The 24,785-nt window shown below is 43.3% G+C and overlaps 2 protein-coding genes and 2 long non-coding RNA genes across 11 annotated transcripts in view; 2 read left to right on the plus strand and 2 right to left on the minus strand.

The window, feature by feature from the left end:
• The window catches only part of ITGB8 (integrin subunit beta 8), a 46,826-nt gene extending 43,692 nt beyond the window's left edge, over nucleotides 1-3,134 (plus strand). The window contains exons 13-14 of the mRNA XM_083468141.1: nucleotides 14-180; nucleotides 275-3,134. Coding sequence (XP_083324267.1) covers nucleotides 14-180; nucleotides 275-391 — 284 coding nt within the window. The 3' untranslated portion in view covers nucleotides 392-3,134. The remainder of the gene's footprint in view (nucleotides 1-13; nucleotides 181-274) is intronic.
• A 176-nt stretch (nucleotides 3,135-3,310) lies between these two features.
• LOC310690044 lies at nucleotides 3,311-7,541 on the minus strand. 5 transcript variants are annotated; one of them, XR_014517826.1, is made up of 3 exons: nucleotides 7,202-7,541; nucleotides 4,916-6,015; nucleotides 3,311-3,488 (listed from the first exon to the last, which is right to left on the minus strand). It is a non-coding gene; the product is annotated as an uncharacterized lncRNA (long non-coding RNA). The 5 variants fall into 5 exon arrangements; XR_014517827.1 differs by lacking the exon at nucleotides 7,202-7,541 and having other exon boundaries at nucleotides 4,916-5,744; nucleotides 5,895-6,373; XR_014517828.1 differs by lacking the exon at nucleotides 7,202-7,541 and having other exon boundaries at nucleotides 4,916-5,749; nucleotides 5,895-6,373.
• A 1,856-nt stretch (nucleotides 7,542-9,397) lies between these two features.
• On the minus strand, nucleotides 9,398-14,052 carry LOC310690270 (uncharacterized protein). 4 transcript variants are annotated; one of them, XM_083468968.1, is made up of 8 exons: nucleotides 13,956-14,052; nucleotides 13,349-13,460; nucleotides 13,051-13,140; nucleotides 12,549-12,628; nucleotides 11,346-11,451; nucleotides 10,927-11,022; nucleotides 9,863-9,973; nucleotides 9,398-9,610 (listed from the first exon to the last, which is right to left on the minus strand). In XM_083468968.1, exons 1-8 carry the CDS (start codon nucleotides 13,997-13,999, stop codon nucleotides 9,548-9,550), a joined length of 702 nt encoding a protein of 233 aa, XP_083325094.1. In that variant the 5' UTR covers nucleotides 14,000-14,052; the 3' UTR covers nucleotides 9,398-9,547. The 4 variants fall into 4 exon arrangements, with proteins under 4 accessions (XP_083325094.1, XP_083325095.1, XP_083325097.1 ...); XM_083468969.1 differs by lacking the exon at nucleotides 10,927-11,022 and having other exon boundaries at nucleotides 13,956-14,051; XM_083468971.1 differs by lacking the exon at nucleotides 13,349-13,460 and having other exon boundaries at nucleotides 13,853-13,961.
• A 52-nt stretch (nucleotides 14,053-14,104) lies between these two features.
• Nucleotides 14,105-22,427, plus strand: LOC310690271. Its single transcript, XR_014518015.1, has 3 exons — nucleotides 14,105-14,232; nucleotides 15,456-15,551; nucleotides 21,733-22,427. It is a non-coding gene; the product is annotated as an uncharacterized lncRNA (long non-coding RNA).
• Nucleotides 22,428-24,785: the final 2,358 nt, after the last annotated feature.

A 24,785-nucleotide genomic window follows, 5' to 3' on the forward strand; every position in this document is an offset into this window, starting at 1 on the left:
CTTCTTTTTGCAGAATGCACAGCTGATGATCCAAGCCACTTCAGAATCTTTTTCATAATTTTTATAGTTACATTTCTGATTGGGTTGCTTAACGTGCTTATAATCCGACAAATAATTCTTCAGTGGAGCAATAACAAAATTAAATCTTCATCTGATTATAGAATATCTGCAACTAAAAAGGTAACTGATGTCACTGATCCATAATGAATTTTTTTTTAAAGGGGTGCTAGTTGTGTGGGACTTTCTGACCATTTATATTCTCTTCTCCTTTAAGGATAAAATGTTCTTGCCCACTGTTTGTACAAAAACTGTAACCTACAGACGTGATAAGCCTGAAGAAATCAACATCAGCAAGTTACAAGTAAATGAAACTTTCAAATGTAACTCCTGAAGACAGGCTGCTTTCTTCAAAGCTTTGTTTTCTCAGTCAAGAAGTTTATTTGAAAGATACTTTGGGGGTTTGTGGTTTGAATACTGTAATGAGAAACTGACCTGAAAGCCTAGTTACACAACATGGCTAGATTTCAAACAGAGCTGCTCCATTTTGGAAAAAACAAATGTGCATTAACTACTGATTAACATGATTAAACCAATTAAAGCACAGATAATTTGGATTGGGGCCAATTCAGTCCCATTTAGGATCAACAGGATCAAATTGGCTTAAATTTGACTGTTCTGGCATAAGCAGGCTTCTTACCTCTTCACAACACCACTCTGCATTGTAGCACTTTAACATAACGTAACTTATTTAGTCTTTAGCATTGGCACGTAATGCTAATCCGAACTGGTGTTGCAAACGCACTGATCTCACTTTAGTTAAGAAAAGGTTTGGTCTACATTTCCCATGTAAAGCAAAATGTAGCTGGCACAAATCAGTGACAGGTCAACCGTTGGCGCTTAACTCCTGTTCTGAGCACTGGGGAGAAAGCAGATCAGAAAGGGGGAAAACGTGGGACAAAATACCCACAGAGAGAATTGCCTGCAAAACAAAACAGAAAAGATTGAAACAGTTCCTTACCACCATCACTCTGGCCCCGATAATCGCAAGCCTTGATGTCCTACGTTGCACTAATTTGGAGGAGAGAGGCTAAGTAGGCTTGCATCCAGCCTACTAAAAAGCAAAAACACTAACAGAGCAATCGAATTCCCCTACTCAGTCATTGTGGATGGTACTTGGATGAGATGCAGATATTTCTCCAGCCTGACTCCACTGGCCTCCACCACCAGGAGAGCTCCATCTTCAGCAAGATAGCCCTACCAGCAAGAAGTACCCTAATGTACCTTCCGAAATGGTTGGTGGAAACTGCTGGTAGCATAGCCAATGGAAACTCCCGAAACACAGGAGATGGTGGAGGATCCTGTGCTGACCCCTAACTGCTGCCAGGTCGCAGGCACTCTTATCTGCACCAGCCTGGGAGGTAGCACAGCCAACAAGTCTTTCCCACTCCCACCTCTCCCTTCCGCCCTGGCTGGCACAAGTGACTCTTAAGGCTACCATCCTACAGCATGCTTTGCCTAAGGCTAGCCCTGTTTCTATCCGTGGGTCATAACCCCCATGCCAACATGGGCTCGAAATGCTAAGAGTCCTAGAGGGGGGCTGTGTTCCTTCTGGCATCTCAGTAAGGAGACTCGACTTGCATCCTGAGAACCACTGCTTTATGTGGAGGAACGAATATGGTGATCCTTCTGTGTTGCATTTCAGAGAACACTAGATAAAAGTATAAGTACGTTTGTATACAGAGCACACTTTATGACTCTCTTTTCTATACATACTAACTATTCTGACTTTGTTTGCTTCGAGTCTTTCTAAAATTGGATAGAATCATTTTGTGTAGAAGACTGGAATAATCAAAGGGGTTAATCACTACTGGATTTTTTTAAGATAATTTTTTTTAATGGCTCATTGTTACTTAGGAATAATTACTACATCAAGAAGATACGCTAAAGCATTTGACTCAATTTGACCAGGGTGTGTTTTTGTGTATGTGTGTACTACACACACACACACACACACACACACACACACACACACACTATATTTTCCATTATATACATGAAATGGAAAATATAGTGTTAGTGCAGGAAAGTGTGATATGGTAAGCACATAAGAAGATGGCAGTAGAGAAATAGAGCAAACTGAGTCAGTCACCACTCTAGCTCTTGTCAACCAAAAATTAAAGCTGGTATATTTTAGTATTTTAAAGCTCTGCCCCTGGTCCATGCATGCATGGAACTCCTTTCCTAATGCTATTGGAAGCCCTTTGCATCCAACCCTGTGGATTTTTGAGTGAAAAATTATTTATTTTTGGAGATAGTGGAGTTGTGCTTGGCTGAGGCTACAAGGCTCAAAAACTGCACAATCATAGCACTTTTAGAATTAGAATGTATGCTGTTCTTTGGAAAATTTTGCAACTTCTCTTGCTGAAACAACCAAATCTCTTTGTGTTTTTATTCAGTCTCCCCGATACTTTGCACACTCCTTAAAAAAGGTACGCAATTAGTGCCAATATACTTAAGTATGCCAAGAGGAACATCATGCTATCAACGATTCCTGCATACAGATATGTCAGGTTTTCCTTCTGTTTGCCATGCCACAATCTGGTTCATACGTCAGTATCGCTATACAATTCGAACACATCTAATTTGCAATGTATATTTTGCAGTGGTTTCTGATACTTTTTGCTTCCGTCAAGTTTTAATGTGTACTGTATTTTTTTTTGTAAAAGCAAACGTGGATGAGTCCTGTTTTTATAGATTCAGTGCTTAAAATGTGTAGGCTCTTTCTAGGAAAGAGGAGTTCAGAGTAAAAATAATTTCCCGTTGTTCAATATAAGATTAAACACTTTGAAATCACTGCCGTAACTTCTGTTGAAGCTTACTACATGTTTTTATTTAAAATGTATTTTTGTAGTGTTCATGACTAACTTTTTTATTTCAGTTTTATTTATTTATGTGTCACTTTAGTACATTGTGAGATAGTTTATTTTTCTATGAGAGCTGCAATAACTATGACTTAGCATTAATTTAATGCAAAATTATTGTACTTGGTCTCTAACGTTAAAGAAATATTGTCTCTAATCCATGGTTGACATTTTGTTATTTTGCAATAATATTTAAACAAAAAACCTGTAAAAGTCTTTCCTCTTAATTTATTTTACTATGAACTTTTGCCAAAGAGTTATTCAGCCCCATTGCTAGAATCCTACACATTATCATTTATGTGTAAGTCTTATGGGTGTGAAGTTGAACAATATAAGTCTCAAGTTTTGCTCTCAGCTATCAAGTTCCAAATTCAAGGAACCACAAGATCAAAGATTCAAAATGGTTTAGTTGTAGAAACAATCATGTGGAAATATGGTTGCCTCTTATTTTCAAAGCAATTTTGCTTTAAAACATTTTTCCAAACCCAAACTTGGTGTTAGGCGGTGGGTCAAATGGGGGTAACATGCAATAGCTTCAGGTCTCTTGAAGTCCAACACAAGTGAGTACTAAATGGGAAAGAAAGAAATAGAGATTCAGTCCAGTAACTTTCTGTGAAAAGAAAGTGCTTCCCTATGTGCTTAACTCAAGATTCCAACTGCATTGTCAGCAGCAGATACTAAGATAGTTAATGGCAAAATGCACATCTAAACAGCAATGTTTTGATCTGTCTTCTAAAGGCAAAGCTAAATCAGAATTATTCAAACCTGGGTCCCCAGATAGTGAAATGCAGCTCCTGTTATCTGCTGCACCTTAACCAAGGGGACAGGGTTGTAGTCCAACATCATTCATGTTGAAGACTGAACACAGCTAAGAGCTTCGCAGCCCAGTGGCCACCACTAAGAAGGCCCTACTTCATGTTCCCATCCAGCTTGTTTCAGATGGTGCTGGTATACAAAGCAGGGACCTAGCTGAAGGTACATTCATATAGGAGGTGGTCTCCTTTGGGTATCTTTTCTAGCTGGCAAATAATTCAGGACAGAGCCAGCACTTTGGGCCTGGAAATGAGAATCTGTGAACTTTGCATAACATTTATAGGATATGGTTTAAATAATAAGCTGCTGCCCACACATATGCAAAAGTTTAGGTTTCTGGGTGACTTTCAAAAGCACTCAAATAGAGCATGTGTCTGTTGTCTGATCTGGATGTATCTGTAGCAGGATCAGTTTGCTCCAGAAATTGACACTTCTAACTTCCAAGAGTAGACCTGTCCACTGCCCCAGCCTGGACATTCAAGAGCCATACTGGGTCTAAAAGCTCTCCCAAGTTCAAGTACTGACTCAGGATCTCCTTGGAATCATAAGGGGGTAGGTGAGGGAGAGAATGCTGGGTATTAATATACTAATGACAACGTGTCCTAAATTCCCAGGTGATCTTTCCAAATTGTTTCATGTTGTTCCATACAGCAGGGGTAAGGAACCCTCTGGCTTGCAGGGCAGATTCAGCCCACCAGACCATCACCCCAGAGCATGTCCACCTGCCCCACACTTGATGCCATATGCGCTGTCAAGTGTGCGGCATGTTGTGAGGCAGCTGCACCCAGTGTGCAACTTGAGTTCCACATGGAGAACTGAGTCGCACTAGCAATACCTGCAAAAGGGCTTTTAACTCCCTGCCCATCACCTGAAGACCAGCTGGTCAATATGGCATCAGGGTGGTCCCACTCATCTGCCAAAGTCCATGGGGGAAGGAGGAGATAAAGATCTGGCCCACCAGGCCAAAACATTTCCTCACCCCTGCTATACACAAGATGGAACCCTGTGGAAACATACAAGCCAAAGGGCATGAATTGTGAGCAGTTATATAAATCATCTTTGAAAAGTGCCTCCAAAATGCATGTATTTCACCCAATTAGCTGGCCTCATCCTTCCCCCCTGACTCCTGCTTTCATCAATCAGGAAGGGCAGGGGTCAAAGAAATATATGGTGGTATTCACCTCTCCAGTTCTGCCACCACAGCTCCTTCCTCACATCTGGTCGCCAGGCTTTCAGCATCTGGTGTTCTGGCCTCTCAGACTCAAAACACATAGCCATTATCTCACAGCAACACTCCTCCCTCCTTATAAAAGCAAAGAGAGGGAGCAAAAGGTCAGAAAATACCCACTCGGTGTACGATAGAGAAATGACAGCTCTTGTTTACAATCAATACGCCATCCTCTCACAATAGGACCAAAGAACAAAAATGGAAACTAGAAACTGCAAATCTCCAAAAGGCCAGGTCAGGCAGCTGTCAAGTTGCAAGACACAATAGACATCCAGGAACAGACTCAGCAAGCCTCTCATTACCAGTTGCTAGAGAAGAGCAGTGGGGAGCTGTTGCCCACGTGCCTTGTTTTTGGGCTTCCCAGAGGCATCTGACTGGCCACTGTTGAAAACAGGATACCGAACTGGATAGGTATTTCATGTGATCCAGCAGGGCTCTTGCGTTCCTTTGCATTGTTCTCTTTGGCTGCCAAAGGACAACCCCAAAGGGTGCTTTCTCTTTTGCATTACCCCTTTGATGGTGAGCCTTGGTGGAAATATCTCCCTGGCTAAGCAGCCAGGCATCATAGCTCTCTCCTGGGTGCAGCTTCCAAGCTGGTCTTCATGAGTCTTGGTGCTCTTTCTGCTCAGCAAAGAGGCACCAAGGAAGTCCTAGATGACAACCATCTTCCTCCTCTGGGCCTTTGGTTTCCCAGCTGCCGTTCTCCATGCTCGGCAGCTTCCATGGCACCACCTTTGTACTCGGATCTTGAGAGGCAGTTTTACTTATGCAGGCCTTCCCACCTAAACTTCAGCACACAAAAACTAATATTGGTTTCCATTGTCCACAAGAATGAAAACAAATCCGTAGGACTTTATCCTGCCGCTTTGGGGTTTTATTGCAAATGAAGAGTGGGATTGCAGTGGGAACAGCTAAATCTCTACAAAGCTTACCATTTCACTGTTACTATTCTTGTTCTTATTTTCTTTCATTTAGTGGTTCCAGTTGTTTGCTGAGCATAATCTCTGCATGCTCCCAAGAACTTTCAGATATATTGAATTTGCAGCTTGACCCCTAGGACAATCAAGACAACAATGTTTTGTCTGAGTCTCTCTCTCTCTCTCTCTCTCTCTCTCTCTCTGTGTGTGTGTGTGTGTGTGTGTGTGAGAGAGAGAGAGAGAGAGAGAGAGAGAGAGAGAGAATCCATCCATTACCAATATTCTTTGAGAGATGCTATCTATGGCACCAAAATGGCACCATTCAAAAATAAGGAGGGAGGTAGAAAACCAAGAGGAGGAAATGGAGGAATGAACATTGAACAGGAACATCAAACCTCAGTGTTTCGTTGCAAGTCACAGTTGGTATACCTTAGGTCTGAAAGGGAGGTGGATTCCACAGGTGCTATGTGCTGCCTTATTTGTACATCTGGACACTGACTAATAATGATGGTGGTGATGATAATACTTTTCAAATACATAAAGCAATACATATTATCTTAAAAAAGAGGAGCCACTTGGTGGCGTAGGAAGGGACTGCGGTGGGTGCAGACTGCCCCGGGTGTCAACACTGAGGGGGGTGATCGCGGGGCCTGGTCCACATTTCCTGGTCCTGGGGAGTGATGTGATGGCTCCGACACCTGCAGTCTCCGCCCGAAACAGCAATGTGGTGCTTGCAGACTCTGTGGAGGTTCTACGCTGCGTGCTCTGCCCCAGCTTGCCCTGCACGATGGGCAGCTTGCCCCACCCCAGGTGCAGGGCATTTGCACTGCCCTGGGTGCCCTAGCAGCTAGCTACACCACTGGAGCCACCCTAAGACAATTGTCTTAATTGTCTAGAGTCTAAAGCTCCCCTAACTGCACCACTGCTTTAGAAATAATGAATCGCTGGGGAATGAGGTAGTACGAGGCAAACGTCTTCCCTCTGCAGAGCTGGGGGTTTTCTTGCCAGACCACCTTCCATAGCATAGAGATGGCTAAGGAACTATCCTAGCCGCCAGATTAACAGGATCTAGAGTGCATAACATAGGTTCCTCGGTTTAGATAGTGGTGTCTCACCGTGGAGCTGCTACAAACAAACGACCAAGATGGGACTTCAGAATTTGATCCAAAAACAGGAGTGTATTTATTTAGAGAAAGGCAAAAGACACATCAGTTGATGAACTCTTTGTTACAAGGCTGGACAGTGAAGGAGAAATATAAAGGATAAGGCAGGAAAGGGGAGGACAAAAGACAGTGGGAGGCTTGTTACATGGCCTTACTTACTCGGCTGAAACAAATGAGAGGGAGTGAAAACTTCAGCAATAGATTAAGCCCCCAAAGCAAGGAGGAGACCAGGCATTTCCAGGCCAGAGCAGGGTTTCCCCTAGCCAGGGACACAAAACGAAGGTTTCTGAGGCATAAAGACAGGCAGACAGGCAGCAGCTAAACTCAGGAAACTAATTGGGAGTTCCACACATCTTTGTTACTCTTTTGGCTTGCAGCCAGCTAAGTTTCACTCAAAGTAGACCTCAAATTAATAAATCCAAATTAGCTATGCCCATTAATTTCAATGGGTTTACTCTGAGTAGGCCTAGTGTTGGATACTGTCCTTTGTCTGCTAAACATCCTATGGCTGGTGCACAGGGGTGGTAATAAACTGATAATGAACTACAGGGGTGCCAACTTAAATAAAATATTGGGGAGGGGAGGTAAGCGCCACCCCAAATAATTGATATATGACATGGTGTGTGCACACCATTTGAATGGCAATGCCCATCAACTTGGAGGGGGGCTCAAATATTTCATGGGGGGCAAAGCTCCCTCAGCCCCTAGGAGTTGGCTCCTATGATGAGCTATCACCAATCTCTCTTCTGTGTCTAATATGGTGAGAAATATTTTTTGTGCCCTGCTACTCTGTTTTAATTAAAATGGGTCCTTCACTCCGAGTTGGATCTAAGTTGCTAAACTATCCCGTTTTCCTGTAGGTCTGTGTAGGAGTATTTGCCTATATTTTACACTTCTTCTTTTTTTACTGCCATCTCTCTCGGGAATCTCATCATGGGATCTCTCCTCCTCCACTCTTGAACGAGTCCGTTTTTTCATTCAAGTGCTGTTTATTCATCTGTAGCTGGATTATGTCTGTTCAGAATCTGATTTATTTCAGCCGGCCCTGAAATTCTGAATTGGCCCTTTGCCCTGGTTTCCACACTAAACCTTTGTCAGCGATACTCTCAGTTTCCATAGCTGCTTTGTCCTCTTCATTGCTCCCTGGGTACATTTATCCTTTCACTCGCTCCTGTGTTTTAAAGGCCAGCTAAAAGGGCCGAGAAGCAGAACTATACTAGCATAGTACAGACTAGCATCCACACTGATTCATCAGATATCCCAGATTAGCCTGGAAAAAAATACTGGGGTTGTTTTTATTATGCATTACTGATATCTGGCTGGGCAGTAATATTAAGAAGAGTCTCCTGCTGGATCGGCCTGGCATTCTCTTTCTACGATGGCCAACCAAATAACTCTGGAAGCCTAAAAAAGCATGGGGACAATAGCCTTCCCTCTGTGTTGCTCCCCAGCAATTGGCATTGAGAGGCACATTGCCTCTCATAGTAGAGATAACATATAGCATGATTAGCAGATCTGCACTAAGCACACAAGCACACACAACATGAATTCAGAAATAAAACTCCAAAATCATTTGCTCATAGGGTGTCTTCATGTTACCTCTTTAGAGTGCAGTGAAATTTGTTGGGGGGTTTTCAGGGTGCTTGACAGCTCTTCCACCTCCTCCAAAGCTGTTCACATCAGCATGGATTCATTAGTGTCAGATTTGTTTCTGTTTGTGTATATACATCAGTGGGCACTGACGAGGCGGCGATGTCTTTATCCTATGCAAAGTTGCTTGTGTCTTGGCTAGTGACAAATTAGGAATGATTCAAAAGTTCCATTCAGTGGGAAGCTTTATTGAGAAACAGTGTCTCCCAAGCAGAAGTATTTTACGACAAACAACAGAATACATATGCATTCTGGATAATGTCCATGTGAACACAGATCAAAAACCCTGTACTGGGAATGCAGTGAGTGGACTGCAAACAAAAGTGTAGATGCAGTCTCACAGTGAAAACTAAACAACAGAAATAAAATTGCAGCAATAATGACATCTAGTGGTGAGGAAATGTATACAAACCGAACACATACAAAATGACCAGTTTGCATCTGATGGCTCAAGTAGCACTGCTTATTTGATACATAAAGAAGCTGGACTTTTAACCAACTGGAAGTTGGTTAAACCAGCCAAGTTCACGTTGAACTAATTTAAGAATGCAAGAGGCTGCTTGAACTGCTTCATTGGATCTGCGCAAGTTCTAATAAGAACATAAGAAAGAGCTTTGAAACTGCATGCACTTATATATTTTGTATATTTTGCCTGAAAGGCAGGCTAAAACAATCTTAAAACAAACCATCTTCAATCCACAACACAGGCTCTAAATAATTGTCCGTATTTGTACATCAATATATACAGTTTGCAGAGGTGGAAGTGGGCTTGATCTGCCTATACAGCGCTGGACCCAGGAAATCCGGTTGGCACCTTTAGGTGGGATCAAGAAAGGAAGAGACAACAGGAAGAGCCTATTTCTGCTTGATCTTCCTGCTCCTCCATAATCGGCTCAGATGCTCCCGCATTTCATGAAGCTGGAGAGATAGATAAAATCCCACAGTCAGAGCCATCAAAGTGAGCTTCTTTCATTACTTCTCACCCCCCAGATCCACCAAGTAATTCAACTTCTTGCCCCTTTAGTCTTAAGGCCCCACAAGGCCATCTTCAGGAAGAAGAACCTCCAGTGGAGATCGGGAGGAAATGTTCTCTGGTCCTTCTTCTTGCTTCCTATCCCAGGGTTCTGTGGACTTCTAATGCCAAGCTCCACTCACATGTTGAATACTCACATCGTAATGCAGGCCAAGACTGTAATAGGCTTCCAAGCAAATATAATTGGTGGCTTTGATGGCCTGGGACTTCTCTAGCCGGTCTGAAGACCTCATGTACTGTTGGAAGTGCTGAGGAAGGAAAAAGCAGCTCAGAATCATTGCACAGGCCAAAGAAATCTCCCAAGTCCATTATCGTGCTCTTTGAGAGCTGCGCCCCTGGGTTTGATTTTAAAGAACTCTACATGGACCTAGCAGCTCGAAAGCACGTCAAAGTGCAATTAGATAAATAGGTACCACTCCGGCAGGAAGGTAAACGGCGTTTCTGTGCGCTGCTTTGGTTCGTGAGAAGCGGCTTAGTCATGCTGGCCACATCACCTGGAAAAACTGTCTGCGGACAAGCGTCGGCTCCCTTGGCCAGTAAAGTGAGATGAGCGCCGCAACCCCAGAGTCCTTTGCGACTGGACTTAACTGCCAGGGCTCCTTTACCTTTACATGGACTTTGTTTTCCAGAAAATGCAGCAATTCTGCAGACATTCTGGGGAACAGTTAAACTGGCTCAAAACATACTGAGCATGCGGAATGCATTTTGAAAGAGATCTAGTCAGTGCTTTTTTCTGGGGGTACACAGGGGTACCCCTAAATATTTTGTGAATCTAAGTTTGACGTCATTGAGGGGCAGTATTTCAATATGAGTAGGAAAATGAGAGCACCCCAAACATTTTTTTAGAAAAAAGCACTGGGTCTAGTCATCCAGCCAGAGAGACACAGCCCCCATAGGGAACAATTTCACGAATGAAATACCCCCCCAGTGGTAAGATCTCCCTGCCAGTCCAGGGACAGTCCCGGGTTTACATAAGCTGTCATGGTTTCTGATTTGATCCTGGAATGTCCCGCTTTCCCTTAGGATGTCCCTGTTTTCATTGGAGAAATGTTGAAGGGGAAGTCTCTTATTTTCATTGAAGAAATGTTGGAGGGTATCGAATAGGACATCCCTATTTTCATTTGAGAAATGGTGGAGGGTAGGCAGTCTGTCCATCAGCACACCACACTTGAAAGGAATAGACTCAACATTCAACACTCACCTCCAAGATCTTCAGGAGGTGGTGCGTTGTGGGGGCCTCTGAAAGCAGCCCCTTGAGCATTGCACCCAGGGCTTCAGAGGCTCCTCTGCAAAGGGCCTGCAAGCAACAGAAAGCAATCAACGTCATTGCTACATAGCAGATCTCCATCCCCAAACAGAGCAGGCAGAAAAGGAGCTATGCAGAGCCTTTTCACTCCGACTGTCTAAGACAGTTCCTCCTTTGGGAAGGGGATCCATTCACAGAGGGTGCAAAGGTGGGCTTGGTGTCATAATACCTCCTCCTGCTTCATCTGAAATGCAGAAGTCTTTGCATTGCTCAAGATGAAATGTGCCTTAGTGGTTCAGCTCAGAGACAAGGGATTGGTGACCACAGATACAGCAGGTGTTTGTCAAGACTCTTGAAGTTCCGTAAGAATTTACCTTGTCGCAAACCGCTTCACTTTCTGTGCTCTTTATAATGAGGCGGGAAAGAGTGACTTGGAGCAGCTTCGCCTCTAGTTTCTCTGAGAGCGGAGGGCTGCTTTTGCTGTAAGAGGGGAGGAAAAACCAGGATTCTATTATGTGATGGAGGGAATATTCGTCAGATTTGGCTGAAGTTGAGCTTGGCTCCATCATCCAGCCCAAAAGAAGGTATCCCTGAGAACCAGAGGGGGAAAGATATGCACATTTGGGAGACATGTCAGAGGAATTGGTACAATTTACTCCAAAAAGGAAAAAGAAAACCTCAAGGTGTCTGTTGGTTTCTGTACCTGTTTATAACTATCATAAACAAGGTTGCAGTTCCCATGGCAGCAGGAGTCTGCCCACAGCCTCCCAGCCCAGCCAGACTTCCTTGCATCTGTGGTATTTGAGAATGCTCAGGTGGACTGGGAAGGTTCTAGGAGTTTTGTCTAGTCAGCAGCGAAGGCAGGACTTTATTTGAAATGGATAATAAAGTAAAAGGAAAAAAATCTCTGCTATTATTTAAGTTAAGTAAGGTCAGTCATCGGTCCTTGTAAGTTCAGGGGGGGAGATCCTTACCCACCCTTTAAAAAAAAAAGTAGCAGAAAATCTCACCCCACATGCATGCGGGATGATGAATCTGCAAAAATGTGACCAATTTTTTTGCCACACCGTTTGCCAAAACAACTGATGCACCCATAATGTAGGAACCTATAGGAAAGTTGCTCTTGGAAAGAGGCTTTCTGGATCCAAACTCTGCCAAGGGGATGGAAACTTGCAAGCGTAGTTGCTCGAAAGGCAGAGGCTTCCCCATTGATGATGAAAGAAAAAGAGAATATCATTTTCCTAGGCTGCAAGCAGATTTATAGCACAGTCTATCTGAAGCACATGTCTACTTAGAAACAGGGCAATTCCCCCAAGCCTGCCTGAGGCCAACTTCTCTAAAAGACCTGTGGAGGGTTGTTAGGAGAGTCAAAAGCTCTTCCCAGAACCTCCTCAGAGCCAATAATCCTCAGCTCCTTGCTCACCCACTTGTTGATTTGCCAGGATTTGTGGCTAGTGGAGCACAATCTGCTTCTTTGTAGTGCATTTGCTCACTCCAGGCCTTTTCCTTTGCTTCTGACTGCTCTATGGCGTGGGGGGAAATATCTCCTGTTCCACCAGACTCCTACCACAACTTACCTCAGATTTGCGATTGCATTCATGCAGCTGGTAAAAATGAAAAAGGCAAGGGGATGGTCTTTGTATCGCTCCATCAGGCCCTTGAAGAGGTGGGGGGGGGGACAGAAGAAATGGAAATCAGCTGCACGTAGTTCCTCTCAGCTCCCTAAAGTAGTTTACAAATAACTTCACCACCAACTGACTTTGAGCTGTTTTCTTGATATTGGACATGCAAGCAAGTTATCAAGCATGAAATGCAACTCCACAAAACCCATATCTGTACAGTATCAATGTGAAGGTTTCCATGTGCAGAAGAGGCCACAAATCCCGGGCACCCACATGTTACACGTAGACCTCTCCACAGAGAGAGGTTCTAGACAAGCAGGTCCTCCATTTCCATTGTTCTCTTCTCTGCCGTGCACTAGCCTTACCCACCACCAGAATATATTGCAGAAAATCCACTGCTAAGATCTCTCCTATCCACCCTGTGGGTGATACCTTCTCAAAGTACTACCTCACTCACCACTATCTTCTTAGCAAGGTCCTCCTTTGCCATGATGGGCTTCCTTTCTGCTTCTATTGCTGCTAAGAAATTGATGGCCATGCCGATCCCCTGGAAGTTATAAAAGGCAAGAAGCCATTAAAGTGATGGGAAGAGGTCTTTGACGGCTTGCCTGAAACAGCCCAGGTGCCTCCTCACGCTGGAGATGGAAGCCAACATAAATGGCACCCACCACGCCCATAAGCGCCTAGTAGGAAGCTCCAAATTCGTATGGGGAATGTGTTTCACTGTGTTGGCAGCCAAGTGGGGATGACTGTACCCTTTCGCCATGGTCTTCCCATACTTCCAGGGAAGGAATTGGTCTCCCTTCCACTGGAGTCTGCGGGGTGACTTTGCTGTTCTTTTTCAATAAGGATTGCAGTCGTTGAAGCCTAGAGCAAAATGAGGAAGTAGGTGAGAAATGAGACTCGCAGACTCTTCCCCTGTTACATGACTGCAGTGCCCCTGAGCCACGTCAAGGTTCAAGATGTGACATGAATTCCCACTTGTCACCGGTAGCTATTTGCATCTTCTGGATCTTAAAATGGCTCAGATTGCCGGCAAGCTGGTATCTCAAACTGTCCTGGGAAGGGAGTGTTTTCCTCAAGCCCAGAGGCAGGGGCTAAAAGGGGGCAGCTGCTGTGTTTACCATGCTCCTGACTGAGAAAGCCAATCTTAGCTAGGGAAGAAATAGCCCCTTACCCCCTGTGAGGGACTGGCATGAACCATCATAAACGATGAGACAGGCACAATGCAGAAGCTGTGGGAGAAAAGTCCTACTTACATGTTCGTTGATATGGTTCTTCCTTTTTGAGCAATATCTATAAATATGAGCAGGTAGCTGGCTAGCTTCCAGGAAGCAGGTCCAGCAATGCTCTGAGGCTTACCTGTCCGGTGAGTTAGCAGGGGGTGACATCACAGTGGAGGTCATCTCATAATGGCCTTAGCAGCCTGATATTGGAAGCCTTGGGCTCACTCATTCCTAAGCTGCAAACAGAGCTAGTGAAAGTTTAATGAAGCAACCGTTGTGGGATATTTTGCAGTCAGACCTAACAATGCGTGTCTATGCTAGTTAGTAAATGAAGGGGTTAAGGACCACAGAGCTGTGAACTGCTACAGAAGGCTTGGCTAGGTAATGCCGCCTCACCTTTGGGGAGGGAGGAAGTAAGCCTTGTTTCCTGTTCCTTTCTCTCCCTCTACACTTTGAACCATGTAACTGACCAGACGCATGATGCTGGCGGTTTGTGCCCAGACTCCATGTTTGAAGATACTTTTTGTAGTTTGTGCTTTAAAAACGTTTTACCTGTTTCTGATGTGGCGTTGAATGATGCATCAGTAAGACCTCTGGTCACTGTAAATAAAGCATTTGAACTTACTTCAGTTTGTGGTATATTCACTGTGAGAGGGGTAGAGGTGGTGGAGCACATTGTGAATGCTTAATACTGGAATATTTACAGATGTAACAACCGGTATTTCCCCACTTTGCAAACATTGCATATATTTCAGCTTTAAACTCTGCTTTGGGGCTCTTTTGGCTACAGAGTGAGACAAGTCCAGCGCTTTTTGAATTCAGGCAGTCAGCCATTTTTAATTTCATAGTTTCCCATGGGGGACATCAGGATTAATTGGCATTCCCCAGTTAAAGTGGTGCCTCAGGTTACATACACTTCAGGTTACATATGCTTCAGGTTAGGTAAAGGTAAAGGGACCCCTGACCATTAGGTCCAGTCGTGGCCGACTCTGGGGTTGCGGCACTCATCTCGCTTTATTGGCCGAGGGAGCCGGCGTACAGCTTCTGGGTCATGTGGCCAGAATGACTAGGCCGCTTCTGGCAAACCAGAGCAGCGCACAGAAACGCCGTTTACCTTCCCTCCGGAGCAGTACCTATCTATCTACTTGCACTTTGATGTGCTTTCAAACTGCTAGGTTGGCAGGAGCAGGGACCGAGCAATGGCAGCTCACCCCATCACAGGGATTTGAACCGCCGACCTTCTGATTGGCAAGTCCTAGGCTCTGTGGTTTAACTTTAACCCACTACAGACTCCGCCAACCCAGAAATATTACCTCGGGTTAAGAATTTTGCTTCAGGATGAGAACAGAAATCGTGCAGCGGCAGCGCAGCGGCAGCAGGATGCCCCATTAGCTAAAGTGGTGCTTAAGGTTAAGAACAGTTTCAGGTTAAGAACAGACCTCCAGAACGAATTAAGTACTTAACCCAAGGTACCACTGTATTTCCGAACAGCTGTGCCATCTAGTGGCCATAGAGATTACTTCCAGCAAGCTCAAAGCAATGCATATGAGATTCAGTTGACCTTCACAATGCCCCTTTGAGATAAGTTTAGATGTGGGGAAGGGCCACAGCTCAATGACAGAACTTCTGCTTGCAGGGGGAAACTCCAGGTTGAATCGCTGGCAACTCCAGGCAGGTCTGAGAATGTCTCTAGACTGAGACCTTGGAGAGCTGCAGCCAGTCCATATAAACAGTATTGAGGAAGATGGACCGATGGTTTGACTTGGTATATGATTCCAATGTTCCTATGAGGGATGATAACGTGCCCAGGGCCAGCCAGCAGGTTTCATGAATGAACCCTTTTCCTGTTGGATATTTTTAAAAAATGCAGTGCAAAAGCATATTTTACCAATGAATATTCTGACCACTAGTGTGACTGTTGAAAACTCATATTAGGGCAATATCTTTCTTAAACCAATCAAAAATCACAAAATAGTATGCAAGCTTTTGAGTTCTCTGGAATTCTCCATCAGTTTCATCATTTTATGTGGGGGAAGGGATTGATGCCATTCATCTGGCTGGCAGGCCTTTTGAAGCTAATGGTCTCCCCTGGTTTGTTTGTTTGTTTATTTATTGAATTGAACTGCAGATAATGGCAAAGGCAACAATATATGGAAACTGTGAAGAATGAGTTCATGAGACAAGTGCCTCAGTTACTGAACAACTCAGAAACACCCTTCCTGACACCACATGAGAGTTTCTTGCAACTTTTCTCGGAAAATATTGGAAAAGGGAGAGGTGGAAATTTGAATTATTATTTTAAAGTATTGATAAACATGGTTGACAGGAAATGAGATTGGAAGGTGTTGACTTAGGTGTGAATTAAGGATTGTATAATAAATAATTATGGGTTGATATCCTAATACATAAACACAGTGAAGAAATTTGGAGGAAATAAGAAATAAGGATTGAATGTTTCTTAATACGCTATTGGAGGTAATATGATGTTGGACTAGACCAGTGTTTTTCAACCTTTTTTGGGCAAAGGCGCACTTGTTTCATGAAAAAAATCACGAGGCACACCACCACTGTGTGCGGAGAGGGAGATGTCAGAGCCCCGCTGCTCTCTATGGGGAATCGGATGAGAGCGGACCGCCTGTCCGCTCTCATCCGATCCCATCCGATCTGATCCCCACCCAAGACGGATGGAAAATAGGGTGGACACAGTCCGGCGCCCGCCTAGTGGGCAAAAATTTGACTTTTTTTAAAAAAAAAAAATCTTTCGAATTTTTCAATTTTTCCCACGGCACACCAGGCAACATCTCGCGGCACACTAGTGTGCCGCGGAACAGTGGTTGAAAAACACTGGACTAGACAACTGTTGTGGACTATTATATATAAAAACTATAGAAGAATCTCCTTTGAACTTCTTGTATTGAAAGAAATCAATGAACTGGGACTTCCAGGGTGGCACCTCCGGCGATGGCGGACTCCCTCTGAACTGGAGGGACAAGCTCCGCATGAAACGGGTCTTTTCCGCTGCTGCGTAGCGGGGACCCTTCCGAAAATCACAGGCGGATGAAGCCTGTGACCGTGGGACTCGGCGGGCACCTTTAGCGCCCCCCAACCCACTAAGGAACCCAGAAATGGGCTCCAAAGTGAAGAGGGGGAAGTGGCGTGGTGCTGTGAGTCGATTGCTTTTTCTGCGGAGCGAAGCCGCACAGCCGTTGCCGGAGAGCGCTGCCTTTTTCCTGGGACAATTTGGCACCGAAAATAACTAACCGTGAGTACTGGAACGCTAACTATCTAGATTTTAAACAAGAATTGGCGAAATAAAAGGAACTTGGACTCTAAAATTTACCTTAATTTGGTACTGAAACGGAAAGGGCTAAACAGGAAGTCACCCTTCCGTTCTTTTGTAGTTATAACAAAGCAAAGACAACGTAAACTAGAGCCTTAAAAATCACTTTTAAAGGATCGTCTCTCATCATTCCAAATTGTGGAACCCCCCTTCGGAAGCAGGAGAAGAAGGGGGACGTTTACTGAGTTGTTTAAACCTGCAGAAAGAAAGTTAAAGTAAAGTAATTTTCCACTGTCCTGACCCTGGAGTGGGGTGTCAGATTTGATGATTGAAGCTCATTGACCAGAAACAAATGCTTTGACAGATAGTTAAAAGGAGGAAAATATTGTGATTCCATTGTTTCCTTTCGTCTTTTAAAAGAACAAATATGGAGAAAATATCGTAAAGAAGAAACTCTGTTGCCATTGTTTCCAAGGAAAAGGACAATCTGAAGTTTTTCCCCCTAGAGGGGAACTACAAAATTGTAACTAAATCCTGGGAACTTGCGGTTGTTACTGATTACAACTGTGGGAAAGAATTCTGTGACCTTGTAAGACAATGCCTTCAGAAGCACTGTTGGGTGCTTTCTGTAAAATAAGTGCCCTATTGGATCAGTTAAGTCAGAAGATGGACTTTATGGCTAATGCGGCCAGAAACTTTGAACAAGTAGTGGGAAATCATATGGAGCCCACCGAGGAACCAAAACAGGAGCGTGCCATGACAGAACAACTGAAAGAAGAGGACCTTGCTGAATCTGGGACGCCAGGGATGAAGGGACTTTTGGCCCAGCAGGAAAATGAGCTTTTGGATCTTATAAATGAACTTGGAAAAAACCAGATTTGGAAAGATAAAGTTTGGATTGAACTGGAAATGGGGGGTTGGACTGACCCCCCTTTGCAGGGATGGTTGGACTTTCCGAGCCTGGTAATGGGCCACCAGAGGTTTGGAGTTGTTGGGACTCTCAATCTTGGAGGGAATTTGAAATATGTTATTAAACATCACATGGAGCTTAGTCTGGACTGTGAGAAAAGGGCTGATTTGCTGAAAAGGGTAAAAACACTATTAAACTGGAGTTCCCGCGAGTGAAAGGAAAATATGAAGAAGAGCTGCGAAAGGGACATGGAAGAGATTTAAAGGCCTCGGACATAAGAGCACCAGGTTAATGTGCCAGACTAATGGGACAAAAGAAAGACTGACAATCCCAGGACTGGGGGGAGGGGACGCTGGAAGAAGATTGGATTGCTTTTATTTTATTGTATCTTTTTTATATTATTACTATTAGAAATGTTTTATGAATTTTGGGGAAATGTTGAGATGAAATTACTTGGCTCTTGTAAAAATGTCTAAAGAATTTGGCAAAAGGGTAGTGGTTATGAGAAGTTGGTAAAAAAGATTAAAGTTTTAAGCTTTAAGGTCGTCTTTATAAGACAAGATGATAAGAGAGTAAGGCAACGTAATGGTAAAATATCATGAATTATGGAAAGGATTTGCTGTGACAATTAATTAAGATACAAGAGATGGGAGGAGGAGGAGGTCATGGAAAGAAGGTAACGAAAATTTGAAAGTGATGGTTTTCTTTTTTCTTTTTCTGTTTTTGTCTTTTTTCTCTTTTTTGTAATGTTGTGGTTTTTTTCTGTGTAATTCTAAAAAAAAATTGTGTTTCAATAAATATTATTATAAAAAAAAGAAATCAATGAACTGGAGAGTCCTGGATTGATGACTGGAAAAATATCACCTTACAGAGGGAGGAACTGCTGGATATTAATCTAGATGGAACATTTGAGTATTCTGAAGAATTATTGTAAATGTTGAAAGTCTTTTTTACCTATTTCTTTCTGTTTTATCTTTCTTTCTCTCTTTATACCTTTATTACTATCTATAATATTCTCTGTATTATTGTATTTTGAAAAGTCTGAATAAAGCTATAAAAAAAGAGAGAGAGTTTCTTTTACTTCCTGCGAAGCCTGTAATGTGACGAACATTGTGGGCAGACTGTCTAAACTATGCACTGAGACACAGATGATGTGCTTTCTGAAATAATTCTGGCTTGGACTGGTTCTGGATTGTGCAAAAGGTTATGCTCTGCCCTTGTTTAATATTTTACAGTCACGGAGAGCTAAGACAAAAACGGAAGTGCAGAGCTGTTGAATATTGACAGTCAACAGGGTATGTTAGCTGGGCATTTTAATAAAATGTATTTTTTGAAACAGATTCACCTGTTGTAAAAATTAGGTATTGGTAGCTGGCATGGGTTTTTTCCCTATTTTGGCTCAGTGAGAAGAGAAAGGGAGGCACACTCCTATTCCACTCCTATTGGTACTAGTGGTATTTAATGTTTTCTTATGCAAAGCCGCCCTGTGCTCCAGATTGGAAGAAGCATGAGGTCTAAAAATATCCAATAAATAATTTTAATCCTTCTCAGGCATTATGACATGATTACAATCATGGGTGTTCCATTCTGGGGGAGTGGCAGGATTGGGACCGCTGCCCTAACTCTGTTCAGCTCAGTCATGTGACCTGGCATCCCTGACATTGATGCCGAAATCCAGCATCGCCTGAGCTCTGTGAGTGCAGCTTTCTCCCAATTGAAGTGCAGAGAGCTTGAGGACTGGGACATTCGCAGGGAAACCAAAATGCTTGTTTACAAAGCTATGGAACTACCATAGCTGTATGCTTGTGAAATGTGGACCACTTATAAACGCCATCTCCAACTCCTTGAAAGATTCCATCAACGGTGTCTCCGAAAATTTTTACACATCACTTGGGAAGACGGGCGAACTAATGTCAGTGTACTGGAAGAAGCAAAGATCACCAGTGTCAAAGCAATGATTCTTCAACATCAACTTTGTTGGACTGGACATGTTGTGCGGATGCCCGATTATCGTCTTCCTAAGCAACTACTCTATTCCCAACTTAAGAATGGAAAGCATAATACTAATGGTCAACAAAAGAGGTTTAAAGACTCTCTCAAGGCAAATCTTAAAGAATGCAGTATAAACACTGGCAACTGGGAAACACTGGCCTGCGAGCGCGCCAGTTGGACACCAAAGGTGTCATGGACTTTGAAGGCGCTTGAACTCAGGACGAAAAGGAGAAATGTGCTAAGAGGAAGGCATGCTTGGCAAACCCTCACCGTGATCAACTCCCACCCGGAAACCTATGTCCCCACTGTGGAAGGACGTGTGGATCCAGAATTGGCCTCCACAATCACTTATGGACTCACTGTAAAAACTGTGTTTGTGGAAGACAATCTTACTTGGCTATGAGTGATCGCCGAAGAAGAAGAAGAAGAAGAAGAAGAAGAAGAAGAAGAAGAGTGGTGGTGTGAGTCAGACTCTATTGTAAAAGCTTGTTTTCCCTCGGCCAGGCTTAGACCTGGCTCACGTGGCAGCAGCCACATCCCTGAACAGAGTTTGGAACAAGAATAATTTACACCAGCTTAATTTGAGCAGCTGTAAATTTCGCTGACATCCTACACTTAGGATTGCTCCAATAGGAACAAGCAGAGATGCTGGAGGTTACTTTGATGGTTCTAGAAAAGCAGCCAATAGCCTTAAGTGATTTTGAAAGGAGAGAGCCATTTAGGAATCGGAGTTCAGTTTTTTCCCCATTCCCCCACTGGCTGGGAGTGAGTGTGAAAGAAGAATATTCAGTCTTATCTTGGAGCTGGACTTGCAAACACAAAAGGGACATGGTTTTGCTCTCTGTGAGGATCCAGTGCTAGGGCATTAAGGAGCCTGCCTGGAAAGCTGAGGGAGGAGACTATTATCTATCACAGTGTAAATGCTGTGAGGCCGTTTGTCTTATACTCAGCCTGTATATGTGTGTAAATAAAACCATACATCACAAAAAAGACAACACAACATTTTTAAGTGAGCTTCATCCTGAATAAACCTAACCTGAGAGATGTTCTGGCACCCCTGAAATCACTCACCAGAGCTTCAGGTGTGCACAGGGCCGGATGAGGTTTGATGAGGCCCTACTGAAGGTAATGGGGCCATTTATATATCCAGCTGTCCTTTGTCAACAACAACCAAAATTGTCTTGAATATATGCTATATGGTAATTTATGGACCAAATAGGTCCATACACAACACACAACACTGTTGCTGTACGTAGGTTTTATTTTATTTGTTTTTTATCTTATATTTTGGAAATGTACATCCAGTTGTTGGTTTTTTATTTTTGGGGGGGAGGCCAAGAGAGTGGGGCCCTAAGCTATAGATTGTTTAGCTTAAATGTAAATCCAGCACTGGGTGTGCATAACCACGTTTATTAAACAGTCACAGAAATGTTACTGCTGCTACCATAAATCCAAGGGCTCAAGTTTCTGAAACATTACAAACATAGTGCAGGTGGGGATGTTACCATTTTATTCAGTGATAGGGAACCTGCTGGACATCAGCTCCCATCAGCCTTGCCAGCATGGCCACTGTTCCAGGGTGATGGGGGATGTAGTCTAGCAACATCTTGAGGGCCACAGGCTCCTCATCCATGGTCATAATTGCTTATGGCAAGGCAGCATTATGCTGTTGTTGTTTATATTTTGAAAAATATTGTGATTCCTTATGATTATCATGTTCTGTATTTCCAGGTACTGTGACCTTTGTTCTTCATCGGTGAATAAACCTGTGTTTTTTTAGGTAAGGCTGTGACTGTCCTGAGATGAAGTCACTTCCACCTTGTGACAGTGTTCATTCAACGTGGGAGAGATTCAGAATGAGGAAATCATCCACAGCGTAGCTGAGGTGATTCAAGGGCCGAGCTTGATGAAACATCAGGAAGCTATGCTCTTAAAGTTGAAGGAAGCAGAGGATGCAGTGCTGCCTAGTTAATCCTTTCCACCCTGGGCATCTTTCAGATTCACCACACAAACATTTGAAATTTGCACGTGAGTGGGTGGGAAGGAATATAGTTACTATACATTAAGCAACTTTCCTGAGCTTCGATGTACGGCTTTGCATTTATAAAACAGTTCCATGAGATCTGCAAGTTTGCTCTTCTATTCCTCCACTCTTTTCTCTAAAAAATAAAAGAATTATTCCTGCAAGGAAATTTATTATAGTGATAGGAGGTGAATCACTTTGTTTGTGACAAGCCCTTGTAATTCTATCATACAAATGAATCAATATGCAAAACTGTGCTAAAACATAGCCCTGTTCACTGAATTCATCAATAGATATATCATTTGGATATAGAAATATAATCTAATAACCAGCTAGTCTTCCATATGTCAATAGTGCTTTTTTCAGTTATTTCCCATCAACATATATTTTATCTGTGTGCCTTTTATTGTATCATGTTGTCTGAAACTGAGCTAGATATAGCAGGAAATGTTATGTAACACTATACAAGTTATTTCAGTTTTGTGACAGATCATTGTGGAGAATTACGTGTGTGTGTTTCATGTCACCCCAATCTCTGAGCATTGTAAGATTCTAGGAGTACCATTTGGACAATGAGGCACAGCAGAGACTGTGGTATTGTAATGATATACCATTTATTTACACATATATGCAACCTGAGCCCTAGAGAGAAGGAGTTCAGCGAATTCACATATCCTGCTTCTCCCATAGGTGCAGCAGTCTTGGATCCAAAACAGCAAAAAGCCATGCTCTCTGTCCCTATAACAGCCTGTCAGCCCACATGGTGCTTTGACCCCCACTTTCTCTGCAGCTTGCCAACTCCAAACTAAACTCCCTCCTCGCTTAAGGTAAAGGTAAAGGGACCCCTGACCATTAGGTCCAGTCGTGACCGACTCTGGGGTTGCGGCGCTCATCTCGCTCTATAGGCCAAGGGAGCCAGCGTTTGTCTGCAGACAGCTTCTGGGTCATGTGGCCAGCATGACTAAGCCACTTCTGGCGAACCAGAGCAGCGCACGGAAATGCTGTTTACCTTCCCGCTGGAGCGGTACCTATTTATCTACTTGCACTTTGATGTGCTTTTGAACTGCTAGGTTGGCAGGAGCCGGGACCGAGCAACGGGCGCTCACCCCTTCGCGGGGATTCAAACCACCGACCTTCATGATCAGCAAGTCCTAGGCTCTGTGCTTTAACCCACAGCGCCACCCGCGTCCCTTCCTCCTCGCTTACATCAGGCCAAATGGAAACCCTAGACCTTTCACAAACCCTTTTTGTCTGCACCCACTAACACATGGCTGCAGGAGGGGCTCCACTCCCCTTCCTGTCTGTCGTGGTGTCATAGTGCTTTAAATGTATAGTGTAAATGTGGTTGGAGATGTCACAACCATAGGCTGTGGACTAAATCAAATGAACATATTGGTTACTACAACAAAGCGATTTTCATGCAGAGGTTTTGAATCATCTAAAGAAACAGTAATGTGTGTTTAAAATGAATAAATAAAGAGAGTTGGCAGATTCCTCTTTTCTTCTTTCTTCTACCATGATGCTTTAATAAACTGTAGATTTGCTAGTGGTAGAAACGCCCACTATTAAGGCAGTTCACTCTAACATGAAACATTGGGAAGTCTTGTTGGGCTCATGGCATTTTCCCTCCTCTGTCCTTGCATAATATTATTTGGTTCAGACAAGGTCATGGCTAATTTGTAAGATGTTCAGTTATCCTAGGCTCTTTGCAACGACCTTGTTAAGTTTATTTTTCTTCTGTTGTTGGAGTATATGTTATAATATGTCGTAAACCTAAAATCTTTTTTAAACACCTGTGACCTTGGTAGCTGTAATATAGTTGCACGAGGCTGGGTTTGCTGGGTTAGCCTTCAAAATCAATGAAACGTGTTTCTAATGAACCGTACAGGTAAGGGAGCAAAAAATGTCATTGTGGTTTTTTCTACATTAGAACAAATGCATTACTTATTAGTGCTGCACCCAAATGACTAAGCTGATATAATTCCTGATGGGCCCTTTCGGTTATTGATCACATGATCCGTGCTGATTGCCTTTATGAACACAGATAGCTTCCATAATTTCCTGTCAGGTTATTAATGCAATAATTTGACTCATTAGACTTTCCTTCCCAGTATGCACCACCAGGGGAAATACTGAGGGAACATTTCCATCACCCATCGCAAACCCAGATGGCTGCTGGTGATTTCTAAGTTAAACATTACATATATGTGAGTGCAAGGTATCTTAACAATGTATCCATAGTTTATAAAATATTCTGGAAACTCAAATATGCATAATCTCTCCGCTTGTGGATTCTGCTCCCCCCAGTTAATTTATATGTACTGTCATTTCCCCATTAGATTTGCACAGAAATTGAGCTCACAAGACAGTGTCCTTGTCCTTAAAATGTAAACAGAAGGCTGCCTTTATATATGACACTTTTTATAAATGGGAAAATTATATTTTTCTCATCTTGGCATCCTTGCATGCATTCAGACGCTGCTTCTCACAGTTATAAAGTCACAGAAAGCACCTCTGCTGATTTTTAGCATGACCAGTACAACTCTCATTTTCCATATGGAGAGAGCGATTCGCGATTAGAGAGTTAAGAAATTTTCATGACTGAAAGAGCCCCAAGATGCAGCCTAGAATCAGGTGTGTCAGGTTTCTCTCCTGCTTTACAAGTTTAGAATACAGGAGGTCACTGAAGAGAATGAACTTCCTTGCAGCAGTATAATCATCACACCCATTAAGATTTTTTACAGACATTTCTCACCCGCTG

Source organism: Podarcis liolepis, assembly GCF_965112155.1.
Source record: "Podarcis liolepis genome assembly, chromosome: 12".
Taxonomy (NCBI): domain Eukaryota; kingdom Metazoa; phylum Chordata; class Lepidosauria; order Squamata; family Lacertidae; genus Podarcis; species Podarcis liolepis.

Coding starts and splice junctions, on each gene's coding strand:
- LOC310690270 (XM_083468968.1), bottom strand. CDS start 13,999: ATGACCTCCACTGTGATGTCACCCCCTGCTAACTCACCGGACAG. Junction 13,461..13,955: donor CCTGCTAACTCACCGGACAG/GTAAGCCTCAGA, acceptor ATTTTGCTCTAG/GCTTCAACGACTGCAATCCT. Junction 11,023..11,345: donor GTGAAGCGGTTTGCGACAAG/GTAAATTCTTAC, acceptor TGTTGCTTGCAG/GCCCTTTGCAGAGGAGCCTC.